This window comes from Macadamia integrifolia, unplaced genomic scaffold (genome assembly GCF_013358625.1).
Source record: "Macadamia integrifolia cultivar HAES 741 unplaced genomic scaffold, SCU_Mint_v3 scaffold1515, whole genome shotgun sequence".
In the NCBI taxonomy this organism is placed as follows: domain Eukaryota; kingdom Viridiplantae; phylum Streptophyta; class Magnoliopsida; order Proteales; family Proteaceae; genus Macadamia; species Macadamia integrifolia.
Window position 1 is genome coordinate 54,998 of NW_024868242.1, and position 22,151 is coordinate 77,148.

General features: G+C 39.0%; 2 protein-coding genes across 11 annotated transcripts in view; both read right to left on the reverse strand.

The window, feature by feature from the left end:
• Nucleotides 1-1,763: 1,763 nt before the first annotated feature.
• On the reverse strand, nt 1,764-16,663 carry LOC122064079 (exosome complex exonuclease RRP46 homolog). 6 transcript variants are annotated; one of them, XM_042627777.1, is made up of 10 exons: nt 16,110-16,660; nt 15,777-15,926; nt 14,652-14,795; nt 14,350-14,463; nt 13,600-13,700; nt 8,188-8,208; nt 7,952-8,024; nt 7,804-7,871; nt 7,239-7,374; nt 1,764-2,146 (listed from the first exon to the last, which is right to left on the reverse strand). In XM_042627777.1, exons 5-10 carry the CDS (start codon nt 13,675-13,677, stop codon nt 2,031-2,033), a joined length of 492 nt encoding a protein of 163 aa, XP_042483711.1. In that variant the 5' UTR covers nt 13,678-13,700; nt 14,350-14,463; nt 14,652-14,795; nt 15,777-15,926; nt 16,110-16,660; the 3' UTR covers nt 1,764-2,030. The 6 variants fall into 6 exon arrangements, with proteins under 6 accessions (XP_042483711.1, XP_042483708.1, XP_042483710.1 ...); XM_042627774.1 differs by having other exon boundaries at nt 15,777-15,932; XM_042627776.1 differs by having other exon boundaries at nt 15,777-15,952.
• Nucleotides 16,664-19,249: 2,586 nt separating this feature from the next.
• Nucleotides 19,250-22,151, reverse strand: part of LOC122064082 (translation initiation factor eIF-2B subunit alpha-like) — a 6,078-nt gene continuing 3,176 nt past the window's right edge. Inside the window, exons 4-7 of one of the 5 annotated variants that reach the window (XM_042627783.1) lie at nt 21,812-22,053; nt 20,235-20,501; nt 19,843-20,142; nt 19,250-19,636 (exon numbers count right to left, since the gene is read on the reverse strand). In XM_042627783.1, the coding sequence (XP_042483717.1) occupies nt 20,295-20,501; nt 21,812-22,053 (449 nt within the window). In that variant the 3' untranslated portion in view covers nt 19,250-19,636; nt 19,843-20,142; nt 20,235-20,294. Of the gene's footprint in view, nt 19,637-19,791; nt 20,150-20,234; nt 20,502-20,638; nt 20,735-21,811; nt 22,054-22,151 lie in introns of those variants that run through there. The other 4 variants (XM_042627784.1, XM_042627785.1, XM_042627782.1 and 1 more) reach the window with 4 other exon arrangements.

Genomic DNA, 22,151 nt, shown 5'->3' on the forward strand with positions numbered 1-22,151 from the left:
CCTCTGGTTTTCTTCTATGATTGACGTCCAGGTGACCAGATCATTTGATTTCAAATTCCGCAAAATTGCAATTAAGGGAACTTATGTTTGGGATTTGGTGGGAACTGAATCAGGCAGATGCAATTCAAAGAAGAAATGCTATTGGGGAAGTTCGAAAAGTTCCTTTTGCTATGGTAGGAATGGAGGAAGAAGATGAGCCAAGGAATACATTCGATGTATTACAGTCCCCAGTTGGAGACTTGGGACTGAATATGTTGGCTTGGGATACCATTTCCAAAATCAAGGATACCCAAGGAAACTCTGGCAACGACGGCAATGGGATGCAAGAACTAGACAAGGAAAGCGATGCCAGTTCAGGCTTGTTCGAGATCGAGTCTTTTTCAGGGAAAGTTCATCTGTCTCACACTCTCACTCGACAGGCATCAGATGGCAAGTCAAGCTATGTGACACCAAATGAAGCGAGTTGGAGCGTTATCACTGCTAATTAATGCTGCCAATTTCTTGATGGTATCAGATCACGAGGAGAGACGATCAGTTTCATCATCAGCTCTTAGAAGTAACAAAACCACCATGAGCAAGACAAAAACAAACTCAACCACATAAAAGCGGTTGGGAGAAGGGAAGTGGGGGTAAAACTGTCAAAAAATCTCCTCAGCTGTGGGTTGAACACTGTTTTGGGTAATTTTGTAAACCCAAACTAAAAATAATGCATTTTAGCTAACTAAAACATAGATTGGGTAACTCAAAAGTGGGTAATCATGTAATTTTCCCTAATATCTTTGATCCCTCCATTTATGTGCCAGAATTGGGAAATATTTGGTGAGGAAGTGGAAGAAAGTATATAATGATAACTTATGGGAGACAAAAAGCTGCAGCGATTCTTTGAAAAGTCCATTTCTGCTTTGTCTTCAAATTTTCTTCTTACCTGAACCCAGGGCACTGCCACCGACCACCACCCTGTGTGAGAATTCTGTGAGCCTTTTGGAAGAACTATAGGTTCCAATCCATAGGTCACTTGACCTAAGTTTGGATGCCAACAGATCGATCTCCCAATATAGATCTTGAGAATCCTTGAGTGTCCTCTCCCAATTGATAATTGAACATTTGAAGGTAAACAAGGTATATATTTATTTTCAACTTTTATATACGTTAACTCATGTAGAGATAAAGAATATGACTATTTACCCCTCTTAGAATATGTTTAGTATAATTTTTCTTTTCTTGGCTTACAAACAAAGCTTAATGTAGTTTTAATCATTTTATAAGTGGTTTTTCCAATCTAGCAGGTCTACGGAGTATCCCTAGATAGAGGCAAACATTTGCCACATGGCAAACTGGACAGAGTTACAGCCAAAACGGAGTTGTCCAAGTGGGAGAATAAAGATTCAAAAAATCAATGAAAATAAAAATTTTCTATTAAGAAATGGATGGCTAAAAATACTAGGCAATCAACATATAAAGGGAAAGATGATTTATGGTAATTGGATAGATCTGAGTTGGAAATTTGACATGTACCAATCGAACTAAACGATTTGCTAGATATCTATATGGTTTAAATTGCACATCACTCTTTCCATGTTTGAAAACTTGGTGCCAAACTAGATAAACCCTCTAATCTTGCAAGACTGAAAAACTGTTTGATTACTTAAGCTTATAATGTTCTACGCATATATTGTATTAAAGTAGGGGAATCACACACTTAAGTACTCCCCAGTTTCTTAACTAGCCCACATCCATCCATGTCCATCATGTGGCAACTGGTGTAAAGTCTAAATCACAAAATCGGGTGCTATTTAGATTTATCCTCATCATATGCCTAGAATAGCAAGAAATATGCAGGAAAAATACCCAACACTGGTCTGACACAAATACAATGGTAGAGGTATTACCTGAAACCTCCTACATCCGAAGATACTGCTTCCAATAAAGCATAGAAGCAGCATCAACAAAGGCGGCATCCCCACCAACAGTTAACCCAAGGTCTGTGAGTGTATATTCCAGTCACCTTATCAATACAAATAAGTCAGACGCTATGCAGCCTTCGATGGGTCACTTGGAACTTGTGATTGCAAGTTTCTCCTAAGGAAATCAGAGATCTTTCCACTAGCAGCATGACCCCGTTCTAAGCAGTAGAGATAATCATCCACTGAAAAAATACAGATTAGAATGAAACTAGTCAACTAGCTTACACAAACTATCAACATATAACATAGTCAATAAGGACCTTACCCTGTGGCCTGTGCAATTGCACTCAACAATGATAAGGCAAATGACAATCCTAAATCCGCATATATAGTTATTTATTCCCAAGAAATATTGCAAGGCAAATTACAGCACAAAATCCATGTTTACTATTCGTATCAGCTAAAATAATTGAAATATATCACAGCAAGGAGACAAAGACAGGATAAAAATAGTCTGTTTTTCCTGATCCCTGTTTTGCTGCAGAACACGACACGTGTCCCAATAAAGGAGGACACGTGTCGTGTTCTGCAGCTAGCAAAACACAGCAAAACAGGGATCAGGAAAAACAGACGATTTTTATCTACAAAGACAAGCCAAATTTTATTCACCACATAATCCACAAAGAGCAAAATGTTAGTCATACTCCCTGCCCTGCCATGGATTGCCAATTTGCGCATCTAAAGCCACCAATTAAGTAGACCATATCTCAGTCATGAGAAAGAAATACCAATGCACAATCGCATTCAAAAGAAGAGGTGACAGCAATCACTTGATGGACCCAACCATCATATGGCAATTTGGGATATCCATCTAATGTGATAATCATTACAGGATTGCTTCCAACTTTGTTATTCATAACAATATAGGTAGAGGGATCACTGAGCAAGCGGCAAAGAGGAGCGAACCAATGAGATGTGATAAAACGGTATCATACACTGGAATGCAGCAAGGTCATTTCATGTGAAGATGAGAGAGATAGACACAGGTGCTAGCTTACCCAACAATATATTAAGAAGAACCATTCCCTTGCTTGCAACAAGCATTTTCAGGCTTTACAATTTCTAGAAGATGAACTATTATATTTATAGTAGTTTTAATTAACTTTTGAATAATTCTTTTAGGAAATCACATCCTCTCCTCTCCTCCAATCTCATATTTCGTCTCTCACACACTAAAATCCCTTCAGTTAATCTATCTCATGATGCAGTTGCATTAGACATTAATCCTATATGGAGCCTAAATATGCAAACTTAGGAGACCCACACGGTACTCGTGGCAATCCAATGGCTAAAATTGAGCTTTGGATAATTAAATCGTAGGTTGGGCCTTTTATTTTCTTGGGTGTCATTGCGACGAACCTAATTTTAAGCCCATAAAGTCAAACATAAAGTTAGTATACAATATTAGTAATAAAGTTAAGTTTCCGAGTTAGATTAGGATACTTAATAGATTTTATAAGTCCTGCATTGTGTCTGTGTGTGTGTGTTTTTTTTTTTTTTTAATTAATTAAGTCTGTATAAAAGAGTGATTAGGAATCCTTCTGAGTCGGTTAAGGAAAATTTAAGGGTTATATATATATATATATATGCAAACAGGATTGAAGTCTAGATCTGATCTCCCTCCTCCTAGTTCTGTACATCTCTAAGATCATGATGCAACCACAGTTTCGAACATCCAAATTCTGGGTTGCTATTGCCCCCAACAAAAAAATAGCCCAATTATAAGGTGGTAATGGCAATCTGGTAATTAGCCATAAATTTCAACAAGCCAGTTGGTAGATAAATAGAACAATGGAAACAAGATTGATTTCCAATTATTAACAGTGACAAACTTGGAAGGGATGATAAAATAAGGATAAAGAGAAGGCTAATATGGGAAAGAAAAGAATAAAGGGTTAAAGATACCTCATGGTATGAGGTTGTCTTCAGCCTCTCATCCGTGAACTAAGGCAGAGAACCAGCAGAGACGGAGAGTTTCAATTAGGAATCTCTCCCGCACGAAGTCCATTCATTCTGAAATTCCAGGGTAAGAATCACTACTACCGGCCCTAGCAGTTCCTACTCATGGAAGGTCCAATAAATTAATACCAATTTGCGAGCAAATGGCTGAAACCAAATCTGGACCAAGATAAAGAACCAGACCCGAGATTTGATATGGTCCTCTCAACTGGGAAGATTACAGCGAGGGTAGTTCCAGGGTTGATGTCACCTAAGCCAAAGGTACACAAGCTCACAGAGTCAAAGTAAAAGAGACAGAGAGAGAAAGGGAAAAAAGGGATTAATGACCAGTAGGGACTGATTGAGGGTATCGCTGGATAAGGTAGGGAGAGAAACAAAAGGAAAATAAAGAGGACAGTAACGGGAGGAAGAAGGGGTGGTAAGAGAGGCTTACCTAACAGAGAAGATACGATCAAAGGGGAAAGGAAGGGAAGAGAAGAACATCACAGCCAACCAGCTGCCTCAGGCCACATAGGCAGCACTAAAACTCCATATTTCTTTCTCCAATCTCTGTCCAACTAGTAAGATTGCACGCATATAAATAAAAAAGAAATCCAACTCAAAAAAAGAAACCTACTCGACTAGGAAACTAAATAAAGACTGTCCTATGTACACTTTCCTAAACTCCCAGATAGAAACAAGTAATTAAAAGTTACAAATTACCTGAATCACATGGCCTGGTTCCATGATGAACCAGACCATTTCCTTCATCTACAATGCATCAGATCAGGTGTGATATTTCCTTTCTTTTCTTCTCTGTTCTATTCTGGCCAATTTCTTCAAACTTTCTTCTCCCTTCACAACAATTTCTATTTCTAATTCCAGTTCAGACTTCATACCTAAAATTTCCAATCAAATTCCGAAGTTTTGAAATTCTATTCAACTCTACTTCTTCAAATCTGGATTTCTGAAATTTTTTTTTTTCCCCCTGTTTCTGATTCTGATTTCTTGACTGAAAACTGCTTAACTCCTTTAACTGAATTGTGTTTTAGATCCCTAATCCGTCCATCAATTTCGCAGCTTTCTAGCTTTCCTACTTCCAGTAGGTTTGCCCCATAACTCTCAATATATCTGTCAGATTTATATCACTGATTAAAGCAATCTACCAGAATTTTATGCATATCATATTTGCTTTGATTGATTTATTTAATTTTTTTCTTAAGCTGGTCCTTATTCCTATACCTGCGATCGTGTCGCAAGCTAATCTTCCACTGGAATTGATGGGGTAGGTAGGATGTACCCTAGGTTCAAATTACACAACCCTCTTAACAAGATCCCAAGTAAAACCCCAAAACAGAATTTAGGTCAGCACTCAGCAGTATGATCGAAGTCAACCTTTTCTGATGAATGTCAGATTTTACCAAAGTTCAAACTAATAGACTAACACAAACCCAAAATACCGCAGTGTACTAATGGTCAGATTCAAATCACAACTCAAAAACCCAAATCTGGAAAACAAAGGAGCAGATTTGGGAGAAATTTTATATCTCCAGATCAGTAGACATCCTGATTGAAGGCCTCTCTTAGGGAGACCTAGAATACACCAAAAGATGGGGAAGATCTCATTTCCAGGTCTCCCTTAATCAACAATGTCGATATCAACAAAAACAAGCCCCAAAACAGAGCTGCTGCCAGAACAGAATTGTGGAATCCAGGTTGTGTTTCCTGTGACTTGATTCTCAGCAATAACTGTATACATTAAGCACATGAGAATGAAGATAATCTAGCCCAAAACTCATAATATACAATTGGCTGAAGCTGAAATAGAAAACAAATGCGATACCACTTACATAAAGATGAAAAACAGAGAATAGACAAAGGATAGAGACATAAAGTAACCGATGGCTTCCCACCATACACATGGACCAAAATCTCACTGTTCCCAAGGGCTTCCTACACTTCACTGAATCTCACAGCAGCTCCAATGAAGAGGACAATAAAATTTCTATTCATCGAAATCGTTAATGTCTTTTGGCTATTACAAGTCTTTAAAAGCAAACAAGAATTCAGGTTCCTAGTAGCAACTGAAAACCAGGTGTACCATCAGGAATAGAAAATAAAAGATAAAAGAGGACTCTCCAGTCGTGGGACGAGTCCTATTACAACTGAACTGTAAATTTAAAAGCTAATTAGAAATTAAAAATAAATAAACAACTAGCTAAAAGCTAGCCTCGATTTTGGCTGGTGGTCCCAGCCACCATTCATCTTAAACAGGCTACTAAGGCTTGTTCGGAAAACTGATTAAAAGAGCCTTCTTAAGGCCAGTTTGCCTCTCCTGCATAAGTAGGTTTTAAACTCCCCTGCATCAGGAATTCCCTGGTTTGGGGTTAGCCACACAAATATCCCCCAGGGAGGGAAAAAAAAACATCAATTGCATTCATTCAAGGCTGTTAAGTGTATTTAAGTCACACTCATTAAGTTATTCAGTTTACAGCTGTAAACTAAACAAAATTTTGGTCGTTAAACTTAATATTATTCCAAATTGCTGTCAAGTTCCCTCCCCGAAAAGACAACTGTTGTAATTTTTCAAATAATACACTGCAATACAGAATGGAAAATGAGCCAATTGACAAGCTATAAACATGCTATGTATCTATTGTCATGTTCTTCAAGGGAAATTTATTTTTGGCAGGTTTACCTTCACCTTTGTTCCCATCTTCTGGATCCGGGCACTGTAAAATTATCAATTCTACAATTTGCTCGAGCCTAGCACGGCTCATTACCTAGTATATGATTCATTAGATCCCTAATTATCGGAAACAATGAAACTATGGTACTCAAGCAGTGGCGTAACCATTGGTCAGCCCCATTCTTCATACAACACGGTTCAAAATTTAACCAGAAATTGATCAGTTTCTCACTCTTGTCAACTGTAAAAAAAGGAGCAACAGTTATTCTATTTACTCTAGATAAGGCTGTGTTTGGTTACTTTCTCCAATTAAAAGGGAAAGAAAAAGAAAAGTAAACATTTCCTTTGCCAGTTGTTTGATTGCACCAAGAAAATACATGACAAAAAGCATCACCAAATTTTGGTTGCCCAAGAAAATCAGTTAGTTCTCCCCATGTGACCAGTTGTCCCTTGATTTTCTCCGGTTGAGATACCATACAAGGGATCACCTTTCACAAAAGTTACACCGTTTGCTTCTCAATTGTCTCCAAAAGGCAAGAAAATGAAAAAAATTCTACACACGACCCCCCCCCTTTTTCCTTTCCCAGAATGCATGCAAACCAACACACCCTAACAAAAGCTACTAGAGATGGAATGAGGGAAAATACCAGAGATTACACCATGGGTAACAGAGGTAATGATCCCATGTTCCATTAATTCTCCATCAACTTGTAATGATCCTTCTGGGAGCACTGAAAGAACTGAATTGGGAAAGACCAAATAGGTGAAAGCCTCCATTTTCTGCTGTTCAATAAGCCACACATCTTAGTAACTAAAAGGTTTCGAACACATGAGCAGCAAATGTTAAGATAGCATATTGCCAAGAGCTGGATGCAAAAGGTGTAAATATGATGAATAAAGTGCACCACGAGTCATGACACCAAAATTATGGGGACTATGGTCACTGTTTTCCCTTTTTGTGACTGTAAGTGCATTTCTAGGGAAAACCTCTATTCAGACATATTGGGAAATGTGGTTTAGGCATTTAGTATTAAGGCATCCAAATGCAGCTAGAAAAAGCTACAAATTGAGTTACATGAGTCAGACATCAGACATCACTAACTAAACAGAAGTTATAGGATAGCCATAGTAGAAGCATAACCTTTTTGCACCCAGATTAAGAAAAATAAATAGGATAGCAGAAATTCATGTCAAGCAGGGAAGAAGAATAACCTGCTCTTCTAGCTTGGTGGGGTCCAGAATAACAGATCCACTTCCTGCCAGAGCACAACAAATAGAAACTGTACAGACCAGCAAGAAACAGTCAGTAAAGATGCCAATTTCATAAGGATATAGAAGAAATGTCATAAGATTTGCTTACCAGCAAGATGCTTTAAAGGAATTCCAGCATCCACGAGGGCAGCACAGGCTGCATTTATGGCACATGGGAGAAGCTTAAAAGTTTCAGTTAAGGAATTTTCCCAACAATAATATAAAACAGCAACCAATCTAGCAAAGACAATGAGAAACTTGAAAAGTTGACAAGTGACAGGTTCCATATTTCAATTCTACCAAGCCTTATGGCTAAATCAAACAAAAAAAAAACACGAAGGATACTGAACCATCATCATTGACAACCTGCATGCAAAGCAAAAAAACTCAGTTCATGATAAGGAAGAGGTATAGGAATGGAACCAAGATATTGCAGCCCAATTCACAATTTAGTCATTATCTCAATGAAGTCAAATCTGCTTTTTAAATTTGTGATCAGATACAAGTAAGAATAATATCTGAATATTTATGTGGCCAGGCTCTTGCTAGTTTGACAGATAATGAGACTAGCCAATAGACAATAAGAAATTATCAATTTACTATGAGTTGTCATAGGGTTGTACTTGGTATAGCTCAACACCTAGGTTGGCTCCTTACTTTCAGCTAAAATTACTAATCACAAATGGAGATGTCTCACTGGCATGTCTTCTATTTAGAGGCTACATGTTACTGATGCCTTGCATAGCTTTAGAAAAGAGAGTCACCAATTAGAAGATCATACACAAATAAAGAATCAACATTACATAATGAGGGAGACATCAATATGAGTACACACTGACACCAATGATAAGTAATTGAACCAGAAGTGCCAATTCAGCACAAAAATGTATTTGGTACACAAAACATAATGCGAGAGCACTTCATAATGACACAAAGATATCCAGGTAAAGGACACCTAGGGTACCTAACGTTTCATGAAATCGCAGCTAAAGTACCCAACATTTCACATATTATGCTTGAGGTACCAAAACCAAGATGACATTACCCAATTTAATGAATATTTTAATTTCCAACTTTACCTTATTAATCCTTACCTTCACATGCAAACATAAAAGATCCCCTTCCTCCCAAGTCCCACCTCTTATTTTCGTCACCTCCACCACTTAACCCTGTCCCACGCCTCCTCCCCCAATTTCTGCAACTCCCCCGCTGACATCACTTACCCAGTTACCCCAGTCCTGCCCGCACCCCCACCACTTGGCCATCCCGCTTCCGCTACCTGCCACTGCTACTCCCCAACCATGCCCTACCCTTGACCCTTATCCCCCGCCCCAACCCTCACCCTTGTTCCGCCATCCACCCCTGCAACTCCCCATCCATGATCCACCCTTGACCCCTGCCCCTGGCCCTTGACTTCTGCCTCCGCCTCCCACCCTCACCCCTAAACGTGCAAGTTGCAACACCCAGCCCCACCCTGCAGATGTTTGGTGTTTGAATTCAGAAAAGCATTCAAAGTCAAATAGTCAATCAACCAATTAAAGTGGCTAACTTCATTTCCATGCCTTGGGTTCTGGCACTGATGTGTAAGCCATTAGAATTCACGATGTGCAGTATTTTCAAAAATCGTACGCACCCAAACTAAGAGTTTGGCCAGTCATGAAGATAGATCTATGGGGTTTATAAATACTTACCAAAACCGCAAGTCTTTACAATTAAACCAAAGCCAACACCTCTGCCCAGACCCAATGACCTTACAACACAATCTCTCTCTTCTTTTCTCATTGCCCAGTTTCCTTTTGCCACAACTCAAAAATGTGGTTAAAGCCACTTTTTGATTCCCTGAAAGTGATATCTCAGCCTCTGACGTCAACTCTACTCTGTTCACTCACATCTTCTGCATTTTCGCCGACCTCAACCCTCAAACGAATGAGGTCACCATCTCCAGCAACAACCAAAATTCCTTCTCCACCTTCACCAGTACAGTTCAACAGGAAAAAAATAAAAAATAAAAAACCATCACCCGGTGGAGGAAACTCACACTCCATAAATTTTCCTGCCATGGCAAGCCAGGCTTCTTCACGAAAGACCTTCATTGATTCCTCCATTAGAATCGCCAAATCATATGGATTCCATAGCCTTGACCTCGATTGGGAATAACCCATAAAAAGCATATTGACAAGTAACTGCAGAAGCTATTTCAAAATGGGAATCACCCATAAATGAGCTCTCAAACATGGGTTTGCTCCTAGACAAATGGAGAATCGCTGCCGTTCACTACTACTCCGTCCTAGACTCGGTCAGTTTCCCAGTTGATTCAATCATAGACCCCAAACATGCATATGCTCACAAGCACAGCTGGTTGTTGCAACTTCTACAGGTGGGGCATGGCTGCGGAGTTGCAGGGGTGGGTGGTTGATGTAGAATTGATGCTGTTAAACAGGGTTGACCCTTCGGGCAATCTCAACCGAGATGAACAGGGTCCGATTGGATTTTTGGATTCCTTAGGATCTTTAGGATTTTATTTTGTTTGGGAATTATTTGCAATCTTTTAATTTGGATAATTGATAGTCAATTAGGGAATTACCACTTTAAGTTTTATTTTGTTTCTAATTTTATTAGTTAGAATTTAGGAAGTAATTAGTAGTTGCTATTTCAGTTTTAGATTTTGATTAGGCAAGTTTTAATTTCGATTTATTATATAAAGGCATGTAACCCAATTTAGTAGACAGATTTTTGAATGATGAATTAATTAATTGGTTGAACCTTGTGGTTTGCTTGGTCGTGAGACCTTCTTCCCCCTTCCCCTTTGTGTGATTCTTCTCTTCTCCCTGCAACTCTGATTTCTCTCAGAGATTCTTTCTTCCCTAAGGCCCTCCTCCATCAAGTGATATCAGAGCCGAAGGATCCTATCCTTCATTCTCTTTTCCTTCCCTATATTCTTCCCATTCTCAGTTCTGATTTTTGCCGAGACAAGACTGAGAACAACATTCAGCAGAAAAAAAAAAAAAAAAAAAAGGAATCGCAACAGAGAGAAGACGACAAGAAGAGAAGGAAGAAGAAAATTGATTGACTAGTTTTTTTTGGTTTGGAAACCATGGCCGTTAGTACATATCTCTTACTTCAATGAACTTCTTCTCTTCTTTCCCCTTTCCTTTCTTTTTTCTTTGTTCCCTGCTCTCTCTCTCGTTCTGCTCCAGGCGGTACTTGCAGCCAGTGAAAGGGGGTTTGAGGTCCCTCGATTCTGCAGCTTACAGTCTGGAACTTGGGGTATAAACTCTCCTACCTGGGGCGATCTAAACCCTAAGCTCCATCCCAAGCTCTTGCAACTCAGAGGATAACAGATCTGAAACCAGAAATCAGATCTAAGTTTTTTCCGCCAGTTACAGGTCGTAGGATTTCCCTCAGAGCTTGTTGCATCTTCTTCTGCTCTTAAAGCAGCTGGAAACCAGAGTGCTTCGACCCTTGATCTCTCTTCCGAAGTGCTGGATGGATCGAAGTTCTGCTGGCGCATTTCCATCAACTGAAACCAGCAAGTTTTTCCACCATGGTGGAGTCGTGAGGTTGATGGTAACCAAGTATCTAAACCCCACTTAAGCCCTTGTTTATAATTCTTATTTACCCCTAAGCCCCTGTCTCTTATTTTACAATAGAACCCTTGCATTTAAACTTTATTTCAGTTTAACCTCATCACCATGTTATTTCCAGAATTGAACTCTTCCTTTAGGACAAATTCCAGATCGGTCCCCATTCAGCTATTTCACTCTAAAGGGTTCTAAATTGTACCAGAAATTACAATATTGCCACTGGTTTGTTTAAGTTGAATTATTTGTTCTTTTGTGCGTCCATAAGCAATACCGGCACAAGATTGGTCATGGATTCCTTTGTGTTCAAGTTTCGAGTGCGGTTGCCCAAAGGAAAGTCTGCTAAATTGTTAATTGATGAGCAGCTAAATGACAATTTTGTCTCAAGATCTGTGGTGGATATGTTGTTAGAGACCAATCAAATTTTTTTTGAGTCGGAGGATAATGTATTTGTTGAATTTTCTGTTCTTCCTTATTATCATGGTGCTTTTTGTGAAGTGTTTGACTCTACTCAGCGCATCATTAAATTGGGTCGAGGCTGGTTGGAACAATGGGACGGTATTCTTGATCGTGACAACAATGTGTGTACCCTCCAGGCTTACCACATGCGTCGAAAATTTGATCTTCATGGACTGGTTGAGTCAAAGAAAGTGATACCCCCAGTACAACCACAAGATGAACTAGAGACATTAATACAAGTGGAAGACCGTCCTATTGTGGAACAGGTGATGACAACAGAAAGTGAGAAAATTATGGATCAAGAAATGAAGGACATCAATGCAGTGCCACTTGTTCCGCATCATGAATTCGTTCTTCGCCATGGTTTTCCAGACTTGAATGCATCTCCAAAGCTTCACATTAAGGATTTTGTTCGCGATGCAGACGACAAGCAATTCACCCCCGGTTGTGAGTTTTTATTGTTATCATTCTTTAAAACTCGTTGACAAGTTTTTCTCAACATTGGGGGAGTTGATGCAGAATTGATGCTGTTGAACCGGGTTGACCCTTCGGGCAATCTCAACCAAGATGAATTGGGTCCGATTGGATTTTTGGATTCCTTAGGATCTTTAAGATTTTATTTTGTTTGGGAATTATTTGCAATCTTTTAATTTGGGTAAGTGATAGTCAATTAGGGAATTACCACTTTAAGTTTTATTTTGTTTCTAATTTTATTAGTTAGAATTTAAGAAGTAAATAGTAGTTGCTATTTCAGTTTTAGATTTTGATTAGGCAAATTTTAATTTTGATTTATTATATAAAGGCATATAACCCAATTTAGTAGACAGATTTTTGAACGATGAATTAATTAATTGGTTGAAACCTTGTGGTATGCTTGGTCGTGTGACCTTCTTCCCCCTTCCCCTTTTTGTGATTCTTCTCTTCTCCCTGCAACTCTGATTTCTCTCAAAGATTTCTTTCTTCCCTAAGGCCCTCTCCTCCATCAGTGGTGGGGGACAAGGGAAAATGGGGGTGGGGGTAAGTGATGACAATGAGGGAGTTGCAGAAATTCGGGGATGGGTACAGGGGTGTGTGACAAGGATAAGTGGTGGGGTGGGGAAGGTGGAACTTGGGAGATGGTGTTTGTAAGGGTAAGGATAAATAAAGGTAAAATAAGAAATTAAAAAATAAATAAATAAAAAAATAAAAAAATAAAAAATTGATTAACCTAGGTTAATGTTATCTTGATTTGGGTACCCCAAACATAAGATTTGAAACTTTGAGTACCTTAGCTGCAATTTTGCAAAACGTTAGATAAACTAAGTGTCATTTACCCAAGAAATCCTAATGAAGGGTAGATGCCAATTCTTAGTCCTTGTCATTTTTTCAGTAAGTTTTATTAGCACACTTATTGTTGATCCACCTAGAGGCAAAACCAAGGTTCAAGAACTCATTTCCTTCAAAATGGGTTAGGTACAAAAAGTGATACCATAAAGCAGAATTATGTCAACTATTTGGTTTCAGACTGACAAATCCTCTTCCACCATTACGCTCTCAAAGTTCAGATTTAAACTGTTGGCTGAAGGTTTTTGAATACCAACCGCCGACTCTGGCAGAACTATTGACTAATTTGTATAGTTCAAAGTTTTCCTTACTCTTAAACATGGCATATTACAAATGGAAAAGAAAATAGCACATACAAATCGATAGAAGCATTAGCACAAAGTCAATATTTCACCTGAAGTATGACAGTGGTTGTGGTGTTTGGATTAATGGTCAAAACACAGATACTTTGCAAGGTTCTTTTCAGTATCATCTCAAACTCCTTCTCTGCTTTGCCTGAATGAGAAAGACAGCAGTAAACTGATATATCCAAATAGAGGATCAGGACTTTCTAAAATCGAACGCTTGAAATAAGAACTATTATTTGTTGTATGGATCTCATCCGTTATAACTGGCAGTCTGAGACACCATGCATGTTATTGCAGATTTTCCAGCTCATGAATAAGAATAAGATGCTCTTTTAACTCCCCAAATTCCAGGTGTCAGATACCAAAAATTTGGGTTTTCTATGTAAGCCTAAATAATTTTCACAGCTGGTCCTCCATAAATTGTTGAGACATAACCATGTCAACAATATTTACCTGGATAGTGACTAATTCTAGAGCTTACATACTCAAAAGATGACTTAACGATTCATACTCTTTCATCAATTTCCAAATAATGATGTAACAACAACCAATTCACACTCTTTCATCAATTTCCAAATAATGATGTAACAACAACCAATACTATGGTAATGCCCAAAGCTTTATGGAAGTGAAGCTGTTGGTTAATCGTTTGACTAAAAGGGGCTTTTCCACTCTCTACATTATGCAGAGAGGATGTTACCAATAGTTTCTATCACAATTTATAGGATTTATACCAATCTACTGCTTCAAGGATAATTCATAAAATGCATAAGAGATTAGGGAAATTTGGTACCTACCCACCTGCCCAGTTCTGGGCTTCCAGATTACCTCAATGGAAGCCTTCTCAGGGTTTTCATTCTTCCTTGTTCCTCCTTTTGGCCCATAGACGGCAGCCAGAACAATTGTATCACCTGAATCAAACCAAAGCACCCATAGAAAGGTTGTCAAGCGCCCATCATCTTGGAAGAGAAGTAAAATCTACCCAAATAATTGCAAATTTTTCTAAGAAAGAAAATCAAATACTCATTGTAAAAGAGTAGCTCATCTTGATGTATAATAAGCAAATCCGTTTTTCCTTTCTTTACTTTTTTGAATTTACCTTGACACCAACGAGCTGAACCATGAGCTCGGTTAAGAATATTGCGGGTACAGGCAAGTGGTCTCAACTGATTCCTTGTACGACCGTCAAGCCTATCAATTCCATAATCGTTCAAACTTAAAAGTTCCAGCTATAATATCAGATCTTCACAGGAAGAAACAAGAACCCAAACTTCAATCAGAATTAGTCCAAACCAGTTTATAGTTAGCAATATTGGGATGGCAAAGATACAGCAAGGTAAAAATTCAGGTATTGTATGCTTTGGGAAATGGGATAAGCAAAAATGGGTAAAAATTCAGTTGAAATAAATGGATACTATACCAATTCAAATGGACATATTCAGGTATTATGCATTTCCATTTCAAAATTCAGCCGGAACTCAAGATCCATACTTCTGAGAAATATTACCTAATCTTATATACAGACAATTAACCAAGATCCTAATCTATGCAATTACACAAAGACTGAACCTCAATAACAATATATTATAAATCTTATGGATATATGTCCCAACATGACAAGTCAAACCAGTATCTGTTAACATCTCCCAAAGTGAAGTCAATTTGTGCATGCGTTCATTTAATAAGATAATAAGTCACCCAATAAAGGTCATTGCATCCATCAAAATATCATAATGGAGCATAATTATCCACGATAATTAAAATAGTATAAAACCATAAATTCAAAAGTCAAATCCACATATGAGTAGGAGTAGAGATCAGCCAAGCTGTCTTACTAGAGAGTGGGCAGTGCCTTCTGGGCTAGAGAGTGGGCAGTGCCATTAGCAACTCTAGAAAGGTAGCTAAAGCTACAAGATAAGAACATAGTAGAGAATTGCAGTATGTCATGAAATACTAGACAAGTAGCTATATTGCTTGGGGAATCTCAACCCCAATTCATAACTTACGAAATCCAAGTACGTTATTTTGTAAGAACCTATAAAATTATTACTACATAGTTTAAGACATTTGAGTTCCTAACAACAGATTAAAGGCAATCCTCGTGGCAGGCCTAATGAATGCCTTAAAATTACACCTACATGTCCTTTTCATTTTGTTTTTTATGATTTGTTCCCTTTGAATAACATACTCTCCCTCTTCTCTCATAACTGACTGACCCTCTTACCTTCGCAAAATGGGTCATTAGAAGAGGGCGGAGAAGAATAAGGGCAGTCTGCTGCAAATGGTGAAGAGGGCGGACAGAAAGATGATGTCTGTGCTAACCTCTTCTCTCGTACTTAGACATTGGAATGCGTTGTCTCATTACTGTGCTGACCTGCCACTGTTTGCTAAGTGAGCCTCCTCGTAATGGACGAGTTTAGGCAAAAATCTATGGAAACCTGATATTGAAATCTAGGGCTTTGTTTGAGTACTGATTCCGACCAGAGAAATCAGAGAAGACGATACCCAGACTCAGATCAAGGAAGACAACAGAGAGAGAGAGGAGAGATGTACATACCGGAGGAAGGCCGACTGATCGCGGGGAAGACGTGCTCCTCCAACGGCGATTCAGGGGAAGAGTGTGCCTTGTTGATGGTTATGACTTGTGAGGTCAGGTCGAGAGAGTCGAGGGATGGTTTAGCCCTTTTTTTTCTCTTTCGAAAGAGGGTTTCGGTTTAGGCGCGAGGTTTTTCCCCTTTATTTGTTTCTGAAAATGGTCCTTCTAGCGTCACCATGATTTGAGGAATCGGATCGGTTCAGCCGGATCGGAGTGGTCTACCCAAATGGATTTGCACAAAAAAAAAGTTTTGGCATTACGAATACACCCAGAATAACATTTCTGTATGCCTTTCGTCATATGCCTACGAGTTGGACATCACCGTCTTTTTATTAACAGACATTCGCGTCTTGATCGACACCAATGTCTCCTACGGTAAGCCCACCTGCATAAACATCTGACGAACCCTCAACTTTCTCGACTGCTCCGTCGACCCTTGAGATTATCTCTTCATCCACTACAACGGTCATAGAACCATCTCCCTCTTGAAAACCGAAAACCTTTTTATCCTTAATCCATCCTTCATAGCTCCTGAGTAATAGGAGCAGGGAAAACTACATCAAAAAAAAAAAGCATAAATAAATCAGAGATCGCCATTTTGCCACCAGCTTCCTTTGCATGACCGCTGCAAGTCTACCGAGGTCGCAACCCCCAACCGCTAGCCTTCTCGCGTCACCCTTCGCCACCATCGCCTCACCCGTCGCAATAGTCTGCCGACCTCGGCCTCACCGCAACCCCATCGCCTCACCCATCAGAGAGAGAGAAAGAGAAGGACAAACTGGTTTATTGCAGAGGGGTTTCTCTAACTACTCCTTCCTCTGGCTTCCGTCCAGTTTTTCAGCTGAATTTAGAGAGCTCACATTGCAGGAAGAAGAAGTAAAATAGGGATTAGCGGGTGGGGTCTTGGGGCAGGAGGACGAAGACGACTCCCTTGGTGGAGAGTCTTTGCTAGAAATCAGACATAATTAAGACAAACAGAAAAATAACCATCGATTGCAGTGAACGAAGAGAACTCTGACCAAAGGTGTATGGCAAACAATATTTTGGGTATATTTGTAACACCCAAACTCATTTTGTGTAATTAAATCAAACCAAATACAGCATGGGTATTTTTGTAAAGGCAAAATCCAATAATAGATAATGACGTAATTTTGCATTAAAAAAATTTAAAAGCAAAAATAAAGTTACATCTGTCCAATCTAGGTGATTCGGATTGATATCAACCTTGACCAATCTCATTCTCGTCACTATGCCTTATAGTAAAACATAAGACCTCACTAATAGTGTTATAAAAAATAAATAAATAAATAACACTTCGCTGATAATCATAGCCAAATTTTTGTCAAATAGTGGTTGTCTCATTCAAAGTGTTAATAGTATTATTATTTTTCGATAAAATTATCAAAATATTATAATAAAAAAATGCCGTAAAATAGAGATGAATAAAAAAAAAATTTGCTACCGGGTCACCATGCCCCTACACCCAGATACTAGATACAAGGAATGATGAAAAGACCACTATACCCCCTAGTTAGATGCATGTGCGTAGGGGTGTCAATTCTTAAATCGAACCGGTAAAACCGACCGGATAGAACCGATAACAACACGGACCGAATCGAACTGAAGCCTTATTGAGTCAGTTCGGTTTGGAGTATTGCAACCCCAAAACCAAACCGAACCACACCGAAAACCGGATGAACCCGAAACCAAACCAAAAACCGGCTCAAAACCCGAACCGAAACTAAAACCAAACCGGTAAGAAACCGAAACACTCCAAAATTCATTAAAAAAATCAAAATTTGCATAGTTTTGTAAACATTTGCATGGAAATTCGAATCCAAACTGGACAAAAAATCAAAACCAACCCGGTTACAAATCAATTTAAGAAACCGAAGACAAACCGAAATCAAACCGCACCTAAACCGAAACCAAACCGAAACCAGAATTTCCTTATTGGTTCGTTTCGTTTCAACTTTCCCACACCGAAACCACTCAATCCGGACCGAAACCAAGCCAGACCGACCGATTGACACCCCTACATGTGCGCCTCCCCTGTTGGTCCTTGCATTAACATAGTGACCACTCAACTAGATAGTGATCCTCAACCCCATGCAAAATGCATACTTTGTAATTTTAACTATTTCTTCTACACATTTTAAATTAAAATTGTACCACTAAGATGCTTAGCTGGTCCTATCTTAAATGTTTGGTTCACTTTGGAAGAACACAAAAAATCGAATATATGAGATATCATACCAACGAAAGGAAAAAGACTTTGGTAATACTTCCATAGAGAAGAGTATCATCAAACGGCAGCCATCCTTCACCCCTTTTTTTTTTTTTTTGGGAGGTGAGGTGGTAGATCCTTTTATGAACACAGAACCCCTTCAACCGAAAATAAAACATTATGGTGTAATGCATGGGTCTCAGGTTCGACTCTCTAGCAGGGAAAAAAAAAGAACTTTCAACCGTGGAAGGCTTCATTGTAGCTGCCGCGCGCAGCCTTGTCCCTTCTACAACATGGTGATGGACGTTGCTTGCAGTGGTTGATTCAATGGATTCGGCTGTTCTCTTCTCGCCCTTTGTTTTTTGCTTCTCTATTTCTATGGTAAAGGCTTCTCTACGGTTTGTATCCCTCTGACACTCTGTAGTACCGGAATAATATAGTCATGTAGTGTATTGTAGTACTCTCTGGGCCTAGGAAGAAAAATACTATTACACTTCCACCCAAAAGGAGGGACCAAAGGGCATGTTGCATCGACTTCAGAGAAGTGAGTGAAAAATTTATGGACTTGGCTGGTGTACTAGGTGGAAATGCTTATTTTGAGCCAAAAGGACAAAAAGGCAACATTCAAAAGAAACAATTCTGATGTCTTTGTATTTTCGAAAACAAATTGTGAACATAGCCAAAACCTTCACCCCTTCCTCCATTGCCGCCACCACCACAAGAAAGCAAAAAATCTAATTCAATGAATATGCATTTCATACGTTTTTTCTATTCTTTTTTTTAATGGCATAAATATTTTTTTCCCAATTTGCCACAACATTTTTTTTTTTTTTTTCAGGACTATATATTCCAAATCAACAAGAACACAATTACGTGGTCACACTTTAGGCCAATTGGAATTCAGTAATTCACCATGCCGCCAAAAAATTTTCAAAAAATAGTTGAAAATTCAAAATACAAGCAAACTAGTTCCGCGTCTAAAAAATACCAGGAGGCAATTCCTATTTATCTAACAATCAGGATTGGCTACTTCATCCTGCATGGATCAAAAACCATAAAGCCTGTTGTACTTACCTCTAATCCTAACTCATAACAGTCATATTTTTTCTCTAAATTATCTAGTATAGGAATACTAAAAATAAAATCACTCCACTGCAGGGTTAACTCCATTTCTTGGGCACTCCTTGGGCTTCCACAATTAAACTCGCTCACATCCACTAGGTTCTGTAATGTACAAGAGGCTACGACCAAAAAGACAATTCTGCATGAGAAGTAGCATTCTGGGGATTAGCATATCCTGCCCTCCCTTATCAGACAAAGCTTGGGTTGAATAAATGCAATGCTCGTGTGTGTGTGCCTGTGTGTGGGCGTGTGTCTGAGAGAGAGAGAGAGAGAGAGAGAGTAATATCTGAAACATGGCATGACTGTAGGGACTAAGATAATTATTGAAAAGTAAGCCCATCCTACCTTGTTCATATGTCAAATTTCGGATCAATCGCACACAACATATCAAATTGAAGTGATATATCAAACTGAAGAGGTTTAAAAATCAGTCGTTATCAGATGATCATGGACCATCAATTATTACTATTTTTTTTTTGGGGGGGGGGGTGAGGGGTGGGATGGTGAACATGTGGGTGTGAATGAGGATCACAAAATTGACATAAATGTGCCACCTCCCCAATCAACAGTCCAGATTTGCTCACTTGGCATGCCATGGGGCAGAAATTGGGGACAGAAAAGCCTTCTCTGTCAAGATGTTTCACTCTGCATCCTTTCAGGTGAAAATTAAAATCTAGAAATTCAATTTAATTCAAAGATCATATCAAGGCATCACTAGTTGAAAAAAAAAAACTCACCAAAGACTCAAAGCTTGGTAAGCAGCAGCAGCAGCTGTAAGAGCTCAATATCAACCACGGCTACAAGTATAGCTGAATAAGCTCATCACTGACAACGGAGGGCGTTAAAACACCTAGATCTGTAAAGAGAAGAGTGAGATACTGAGGAGGAGTATAATCCCTTGCAGATGTTTCAACCTCAACCCCCGATGGAATAGGGACCCCAAAATCAATGGGACGTAGGGCAGGTGCCATGTCTTTCTGGTCCAATGGATATAGACGTGCAAACTGCAAAGCAAAAGACACAGACAAATTGTCAAAATGATTTACCAATACAAATGGAAAAGTTCAGTAGGTTCTATTCATTGTAGAACCATCAAATCAAGATACCATCTAGAAAAGTTTGTTCCACAGTGAAAACTCACTCCATCCAAAAATTTTACTTAGCACTCCCACAATTTACTCAGCAAGTTATGAGTTTGATACTTCATGATTTCTTTCAGCTCATGTGAAATCAGTCACTGCAAGCAACAGACAGATGACTGAATTACTTAGAAGTGGACATGCATTAATGTTCAAGCATATGATGAACTATGGCTACAGTCCACAAATAATTACATCAGCCATCAAGGGCAAGGTTCAGGTAAGCAGAACAGGACAGGATCGGTTAAATCGAATCGGAATGACCAATCCAATTTGACTGGTTCTAATACAATGTGACCACCGCAGTCCCAGACAGACGCCTAGGCTATGCTTCAAGGCTCACAAGCACTGGTTTGCCTATTTCAACACTGATTGACAAAGAAAGAAACACTTCACAGTAAAAATAAAATATATCTTTGATTGCTGGAAATCAAGGTCCAACAGGTCTGATTTTGTTGCTGGTTTCTGAAATCACCTGTTGACAGTACCTAAACTCATATTCTGTTACCAAATTCTGGTTCTGTTGTATGGTTGTTACAGTCCTATAAGTGGAATTGGGTTTTGGTTACTTAAGGCTAATCGATATCTGAATTTTAATGCTCTGTTCACTCTGAAACTATTAACATATACAAGTTTCTGTTCAGCATATCAAATCTATATTCTGATCAGTGAAAAGACCACTAGTTTGACTGATTTTGACCCTTCCTAGTTCCACAAGGAGTTGTCCACATCAGCATATCTGATCATTGGATCTAGCCGAGTTTTTCAGCAACTGTTACACCACCATAAAGGACCACTCAACCAGCCCTATAGGCTGATCTGGGTTGTTGACCTTGGTTTATTCATTTTCTATTGAATCTGGATATTTTCACTTTGTATTCAACCCTGTTTTGGAACTGGTTATAACATTTAAATCAGAACCACATTACTACACCTGTAAATGTTCAAGTGGTGAAGAAGCATCTACCATTCAATGGTAGTGTTTAGCATCATTTCTCATTATTCTACAGCCAATCCTTCATTAGCCACTATTCTGCGGACTTTCCTACATAATTGCTGCCAGGTTTTACTGGCTGAAGGAAAAGACTGCTAAGAGCCAGGATTTTTCATTTTTTCCTTTTTTAAACAAAAGATTCCTTCGTTGTCCTCCATAATTGGCAATTCACTTCACATACCTTGTAACTCTCAGCAGCCACATAAACAGGTTTGTTCATGCTATGAGCCACCAATGCAATCTGATATGTCCCCACCATGTTGATTATACCTCCACTTTCCACCACCCCATCTGCTCCAACAAATACCATGTCCACCTCATCCATGATATATGCCACCGCGGAGTCGATCAGAAGCTTTACAGGAACATCAAGTTTCACAAGCTCATTGGAGAACCGTAGGCCTGTCCTGTCTGGTCTTCCCTCTACAAGTTTCAAACAATGTAAGTTTGTGCCTACCAGAAATTGACTCCTAAAACTTTCTTCTTCTTTTTTTGTGTGTGTGTGTGTGTGTGTGTGTAAA

Excerpts from the sequence above, each read along its gene's own strand:
- LOC122064079 (XM_042627778.1), bottom strand. The coding sequence starts at position 13,677 with ATGATACTGAAAAGAACCTTGCAAAGTATCTGTGTTTTGACCATTAAT. Across the intron at positions 8,209-13,599 it reads CAACCACTGTCATACTTCAG|GTTGTCAATGATGATGGTTC; the intron begins GTGAAATATTGA and ends CTTTGCATGCAG. Across the intron at positions 7,872-7,951 it reads TCCTTTAAAGCATCTTGCTG|TTTCTATTTGTTGTGCTCTG; the intron begins GTAAGCAAATCT and ends TGGTCTGTACAG.